This window comes from Euphorbia lathyris, chromosome 2 (genome assembly GCF_963576675.1).
Source record: "Euphorbia lathyris chromosome 2, ddEupLath1.1, whole genome shotgun sequence".
NCBI classification, from domain to species: domain Eukaryota; kingdom Viridiplantae; phylum Streptophyta; class Magnoliopsida; order Malpighiales; family Euphorbiaceae; genus Euphorbia; species Euphorbia lathyris.
The window spans coordinates 10633204-10640332 of NC_088911.1; the positions used below are offsets into that span (position 1 = coordinate 10633204).

At 34.8% G+C, this 7129-nt stretch overlaps 2 protein-coding genes across 2 annotated transcripts; one reads left to right on the forward strand and one right to left on the reverse strand.

Annotated features, from left to right (window-relative positions):
• The first annotated feature begins 1386 nt into the window (after positions 1-1386).
• On the forward strand, positions 1387-4182 carry LOC136216586 (transcription factor DUO1). The gene is made up of 3 exons (XM_066003139.1): positions 1387-1894; positions 1971-2223; positions 3537-4182. Exons 1-3 carry the CDS (start codon positions 1704-1706, stop codon positions 3978-3980), a joined length of 888 nt encoding a protein of 295 aa, XP_065859211.1. The 5' UTR covers positions 1387-1703; the 3' UTR covers positions 3981-4182.
• A 73-nt stretch (positions 4183-4255) lies between these two features.
• Positions 4256-6412, reverse strand: LOC136216589 (uncharacterized). Its single transcript, XM_066003142.1, has 4 exons — positions 5932-6412; positions 5678-5836; positions 5254-5362; positions 4256-4617 (listed from the first exon to the last, which is right to left on the reverse strand). The coding sequence occupies exons 1-4, from the start codon at positions 6253-6255 to the stop codon at positions 4430-4432; spliced, it is 780 nt and encodes a 259-aa protein (XP_065859214.1). The 5' UTR covers positions 6256-6412; the 3' UTR covers positions 4256-4429.
• Positions 6413-7129: the final 717 nt, after the last annotated feature.

A 7129-nucleotide genomic window follows, 5' to 3' on the forward strand; every position in this document is an offset into this window, starting at 1 on the left:
AATACAGATGAAGTTAATAACATATTTTTAACAGAATTAAATATTCACAACTTGCTAATTTGGTCATCAAGGGCTTAATGAGACTAAAAATAAATGATTAGGAACTTAATATATCCAAATAAAAGATGAAAGGCTTAATGAACCAAAAAATGAAAGATCATGAGCCTAATAATACTTTTTACCTAAATATTTTAGATATAATTAATATTTGGAAGGTCTGATATGACATTTAAATACCAGTCAAATTAGGTTTTTCTAATTTTACAATGTAGGGTTAAAATTGATCTTACTTGGTAACTTATCAAATGATGCAAATTTAACCCTAACGTTTCTAAGCAAGATCAATTTTAGTTCCACAAGTTTGACGGCTATTTAATACTAAATATTTTACACATAAGTAATATTTGGCAATATTAATTATCTCTAGGATATTTAGGGATAAAATTTATCTTGCTTATAAATATTAGAATTAAATTTGCATATCATTAACCAAAAAACATCCAATACTCTCATGCTCATTTACAATTTAATTTGTTAATTTAACTTTTCATTTTTATTTATTAATGATATTATCTTCGTTTTTAAAAATTATTTTTTAAGTTATAATTTATATTATTATTTTTGAATTAATACATCATTTGTCCTTTCAACTTGTTAAAAAAAAAACTTGATTGACCCTTTGAACTTTCAAAGTGTCCAGATAACCTTTGAACTTGTATAAAATGTAATCAATTAAAAGTAAGTTAATACGGATAATGTATTGCACGTATCTTTTTTTTTTTTTTTTGATAAAATGTATTGCACGTATCTTAAAAAAAGTAAAAGACTTAATATATCATTTACTCCATGAATTTGTTCAAAAAGTTTGATTGGCCCCTTGAACTTTCAAAGTGTCCCGATAGCTCCCTGAACTTGCATAAAATGTAATCAACTGATCACTTGGTTGCAAAAAAAAAAAAAAGAGTAAGTTAAATGCGAAAGATATATTCCATATGTCTTAGAATGTTATTACATAATTAAAAAATAGATTAAAAATGAAACTATTACTTGCTCAACTATCCTTCAAAAAAAATTACTTGCTCAACTATAAACCTTGTATTATCTAATATTACAATCTCATACCCTGATCTTGATTGTTTTACTTTTTTTAAACGCGTGCAATATATTTTCCGCATTTAACTTACTTTTTTACAACCGAATGATCAATGGATTATATTTTATGCAAGTTCAGAAGACTAGCTGAACATTTAATGTAAGTTCCAGAGGTTACCAGAATAGTTTGAAAGTTCTAGGGGTCGATTAAACTTTTTGGACGGGCAAATGATGTATTAAACCAAGAACAAAAAAAGAAGAACAACGAAATTGAACCCTGTCCATAGAAAGCTCAAAGACTTTATGACAAGCGGAGAAATTGAATTAAATCAATCAAACAAAAACCTAAAATTTCAGATATTCATTCAATTAAAGTATGAGAAACCCCGGGGAAGAAGACGGCGGCGGCGCCGGCAGTCGAGTAACGGACGATCAACCACGTTCTTCAAACCCAACAATTTCGGATACTCTGAGAAAAAATAGGGCATGTGACATGTCACTGCAGATAGTGGCAATAACCGCCATAACCGTCACCGGAGTGAGAGAAAACACAATTGCACGTTGCATGTCCACTATCCAACTCACAGATCACAAATCAAAATCAGAAATCAATGGAATCAAAGGATGACGACATGATAAGAAAAGGTCCATGGAAATCCGAAGAAGATGAAGTACTTATAAACCATGTGAAGAAACACGGTGCTCGAGATTGGAGCTCCATTCGATCCAAAGGTCTTTTGAAGAGAACCGGAAAATCGTGTCGTCTCCGATGGGTCAATAAGCTCCGACCTAATTTGAAGAAGTAATTGAGTTTAGTTGTTAATTGGAAGTGTTGATTATGGAGTTTAGTGATTGATTTTGTGTGTTTTTGTTTGCAGTGGGTGTAAATTTACGGCGGAGGAAGAGAGAGTTGTGATTGAATTGCAGTCTCAAATTGGGAATAAATGGGCGAAAATTGCGACGTATTTGCCGGGAAGAACTGATAATGATGTCAAGAATTTTTGGAGTAGTAGACAGAAGAGACTTGCCAGGATTTTACAGGCTTCATCTACTACTGCTTCATCTTCTTCTTCATCTAATCCGAAACCACAGAAGGCTAAGAAGGAGGTTTCGGTTGATCGTGATTTTCAGGTAAAATTGCTCAATTTTCTGTTGATTCATGTGTTTCGTCTCGGTTTAAAGGTGACGTTTTAGGAATAATGTTTTCCGGTGTCTGTTTCTGTTTCGGGCTTTCGTGTCCGTTTCTGTTTGGGTTTAAAGGCTAAGTTTTAGGAATGATGTTTTGCAGTGTCTTTTTGTTTCGGATTTCCATTTTTGTTTTCGTGTCAGTTTCTGTTCTATGATGTTTGCCGGGGTGTGTTTCCATTTCCATTTTCATTTTCGTGTCCGTGCAACATTGGTTGGTGTTTATCAGAATTTCAGGCTAATCTAAAAATGACAGAAATGGGATTTGCAGAGTAAACTATACTAATGGTACCTGAATTTTATCTTAGTTCATATTTTGGTATCTAAATTATATTTTGTCCTAAAAAAATACCTGTCAATCCGATTTTCACATGTTAATTACATTAATGGTATCTGAACTTTACCACAATTTACATTTTGGTATCTTGATTTTATTTTGACTTAAAAATATAAGTCAAGTAAAGGTGACTGAACAATGTAGCAAATTTGATTAGTGATCGGTTAAGGTGACTAAATATTGGGACTCACCATATACTCTATTAACATAAAATTACAATAATGTCATTTGGTTTAAATGGCAGTATTTAATTTTTTTGTTAATGTATGATGTCTTAATTTTTAATTTAAAATGGTCAAACTCGAGTTTACCGGTTACTGTTTTGGATTTCCATTTTTGTTTTCGTGTCAGTTTCTTTTTCGGTTTAAAGGCTATGTTTTAGGAATGATGTTTTCCAGTGTCTGTTTCGGATTTCCATTCTCGTTTTCGTGTCCATTTCTGTTTCGGTTTAAAGGCTAAGTTTTAGGAATAATGGTTTCCGGTGTCTGTTTCTGTTTTGGATTTCCATTTTTGCTTTCGTGTCCGTTTCTATTTCTGTTTAAAGGCTAAGTTTTAGGAATGATGTTTTCCAGTCGTTTTGTTTCGGATTTCCATTTTTGTTTTCGTGTCAGTTTCTGTTCCGGTTTAAAGGCTATGTTTTAGGAATGATGTTATCCGGTGTGTGTTTTTGTTTCCGATTTCAATTTTCGTGTCTGTGCAACATTGGTTGGTGTTTATCTGAATTTTAGGCTAATCTGAAAATGACAGAAATGGGATTTGTAATGTAATGGACGAATAATTTTTTTGATGTTTCTATTAATAATTGTTATAGGAGTTTCAATTTCGGATATCTTGTTATGTCATCTATATGTTTGTTACGAGTATAATCATGTTGTGTCAATCGGATTGTTTCTATAAATCGTGTTTTCTTTTTGCTTTTAAGGCACCACCGCTACTGAGTTATTCAATGGCGGAAGATTCATCAGCAAGGGCTCATTACGTCGAAAATGCTACTACTGCTCAACCATTAGCTATGGTTCAATTGCAATTAACGACGAATCTGATTAAGCATGATATGTCTGATTTCGATACAGACCGAATTCAAGTCGAGCCCGAGCCACAGCTGCAGCCGCAAATTCCATTCCATGAAATCCCACAGCCTCAGCCGGAGCTTACATTCTCTCCAGAAAGCCGGGAAGTATTGGCTAGACTTGAAGATCCTTACCCTTTCATCAATGTGTTTGGACCTCCTGAAACTGGACCTTTGGGGCCGCCTTTTTTCGATCCAGCTTCAACAGAGTTTCAGAACCCTGAAACTCCGGACATTTTCTTCGAAGACTTCCCTGCTGACATGTTCGACAATATTGAACACCTTCCGAGCCCTTAGCATCAGTCGTCGATTCCAGAACTGTTATTGTTTGTACATTCAGCTGTAATTCTTGTTAAGTTGTTGTTCCAACTGTTAATTTTTTTTTACTAACATGGATCATAGTTTGCCACTTTTAGCAGATATCAGCAACATTTACCATTTTGTTCTTTTCGCCTTTACGTGTCATTAGCATTTAATCAAATCGATAATGATACACATACACGCGCACACGCACACATTAACATCACAACAACAACCGATACTCTACTCTTAGAAAATCAAACAAGTTCATCTGAAAGTTGAAGCTCAATCAATTTTACTCATAACATCACAACAATGTTCATTACAAAGCAAATCCCCAGTACCAATTTCCGTTTTCAGCAGATACGAGACAACACCATAACCTACGAGTAACTGTCATTTAGCTACGTGTCGGATGCGAAAAATGGCCTACGCCATTTGTACGATCACGACAATGATGAGGAGTAGCCAATGCCGGTTGAAGTGGATGTAGTGAGCACTTCAAATTCTCCAGTTGAAAAAGACTGGCCTTTCTGGAAAACCTTCCTTCTTAGTTCAGAATATGCACAATAATTTACTTCATACACAGTTGCATCTTTCAGGAATGCCGAAACCGAAACACCGACTCCTTCACCTGAGATTGAACCACAAAGATTATCAGAAGCATGAGCATGAAACATGATAAAGGGTGTCTGGGATTAGTAGAAAGATGATCTAGAAAGTATTAGAAATTTTACTGATACAAACTGAGAAACGTTATTTTTTGAGACGAACATAGCAGAAACAGAAGCAAAACGTGAAAATGCTACTGAATAGGAGTTCTCAGGCAATATAGTTTGATATACATTACATCCTTGGAAACGAGTTTTCAATTCTTTTAGTTTACGGAAATGTAGCAGAAGCATGAGGCATGAAACATGATAAAGGGTGTCTAGGATTAGTAGAAAGATGATCTAGATAATATTAGAAATTTTACTAATACAAACCGAGAAACATTATTTTTTGAGAGGAATCTAGCTAGGAAACTAAAACAGAAGCAAAACGCGAAAATGCTACTGAATAGGAGTTCTCGTGCAATATAGTTTGATACACATTACATAAGTTTCCAATTCTTTTAGTTTACAGAAAAGTGACCTGAAATGTTTCGTACTAAGTTTTCAAGAGTTTCGGTTTCTAAAACAGATACGTAACCGTAAAATGCTTTAAAAAATCAAAGTTTCTGTACAATATAATCAGGAAATTCTGTGTTGCAATCAGAAATGAAGATTACCATGTGTGACAAGCAGCAAGTTCTCTGTTGGATATTTATCTGCAAGTGCCTTAAAAACATGTTCATATCTAGCTCTTGTTTCATCCACTGTTTCTTCCCATTTTGGCAACTACATAGGATAAATAAGAACAAACATATAAATAAAATCAAACAACTGAAAAAAAAAAATGAATAGAAATCAACGCTGCACCGGACACTGAAACAGAAACAATCATGGATAAACGTTATTTCTAAAAGATAACCTTCAAACTGAAACATATATAGACACGGACACGAAACCTATGTTGTACGAAAACTCTTCTTCACTAGCCTTTAAGTGTTTCATGTCAGTTTCTGTTTCTGTTGGCATTTCTTTTCCGTTTCGGTTTCGGTTTCCGTACAACATAGATAGAAACACAATATTTCAATGTCAAGCAATACATACTTCTTCATACACTGGTTTTACAGTGCGATCAACTGTCCCAGCAGGTAGTATAGCTTCAAGCTCCGAGATATCGAAACCGAAATTCCCATCTTTGGGTGCAAAATCATGTCTAATAGCTTGCGTATTCATCATCTCACATAATCCATACTCAATTGAAACCTGTTCAATTGCACATTCAAACTACATTTTCTCAATGAATCTATAAAATCAGAAATCAATACGGAGATAGCAGAGAAACGAAATGATAATCGGACCTTAATTTTGGAGGGATCCATAGCAACACCGTCCCTAATTGTATGACTGATACTGTCATCGACGGCGCAAAGGGCGGAGATAGCTTCAGAGGCAGTCTGAATGCAACGGAGAAAAGGAGAAACAAAGACACGATGGATCGGAAAATCGAGGCTGGATTTAAGATTCCGGCCAGCACAGAAGGCCCGTACCTTACCTTCATCAACAAGAGGAGGATCCCAGGGTTTATCGGCTTTGGCAGCCCAGAGAGGATCGAAGTTGTCGATGCGGTCGCCGTGGCGCATAACGACGACGTTTTGATACCGATCGGAGGTGCTGTTTTCCATTGAAAAATCGGAGTTATTTTCAAGGGGATAGAAATGTAGTCGCCGTATAATAATATATATAGAGAGAGAAAGGAAGGAAAAGAGAAGCTTCGTCGTCGCCGTCAATCAACAGGTGAGAAGTTTCTTGTTATGGAAAATGACGGACGTAGTGTGATCGGACCGCCGTTTATCGTTATTCACATTCGTTATCCCGGCAAGAACACGCATTCATAGCCTATTGGATAAAACTTCGCCTGGACCTGTCTACTTTGGGCCCACACTTAACTTGTACTTTTAAGAGGAAATTAAATCAATGACGTTAATTACGATAAAATTAAGGGTTAAGGTATAAAAATACCTTAACGTTTTGGACCAGGAGCAATTTTACTCCTAATGTCTTCACCTCTAATGTTGGAAGCCAAGAGCAATTTTACCCTTAACGTTAATAAATTGGGTCAATTTGAGAAATAATTTATCAAACTGTCTTCTCGGTCATGAATCTTGTTATCTACACTTCATACGTGTGTCATTTTATCAGTGACAAATCACAAAAATTCGCTGGGATGTGAAAAAATAACAAAAAAATATATTGTCTTTTTGGACGGATTAGACAAAAAAAAATTCAAAAAATCAACCGAATTTATAAATATTAATTTCAAATTCTATTATTAAATTATAAAAAAAACATGAAATCGTTTTTTAGAACGAATTATTATGCAATTGGTGCAGAATAATAAACAAAAATATGTGTGTTTTATAATAGTGTCTGGAATTGACCCAATTTATCAACGTTAGGGGTAAATTGCTCTTGGCTTCCAACGTTAGAGGTAAAATTGCACCATTTTAGACGTTAAGGGTAAAATTGCTCCTGACCCAAAACGTTAGGGGTATTTTT

Coding starts and splice junctions, on each gene's coding strand:
- LOC136216586 (XM_066003139.1), top strand. CDS start 1,704: ATGGAATCAAAGGATGACGACATGATAAGAAAAGGTCCATGGAAATCC. Junction 1,895..1,970: donor CTCCGACCTAATTTGAAGAA/GTAATTGAGTTT, acceptor TTTTGTTTGCAG/TGGGTGTAAATTTACGGCGG. Junction 2,224..3,536: donor CGGTTGATCGTGATTTTCAG/GTAAAATTGCTC, acceptor TTTGCTTTTAAG/GCACCACCGCTACTGAGTTA.
- LOC136216589 (XM_066003142.1), bottom strand. CDS start 6,255: ATGGAAAACAGCACCTCCGATCGGTATCAAAACGTCGTCGTTATGCGC. Junction 5,837..5,931: donor TGGATCCCTCCAAAATTAAG/GTCCGATTATCA, acceptor GCAATTGAACAG/GTTTCAATTGAGTATGGATT. Junction 5,363..5,677: donor TAAAACCAGTGTATGAAGAA/GTATGTATTGCT, acceptor TATCCTATGTAG/TTGCCAAAATGGGAAGAAAC.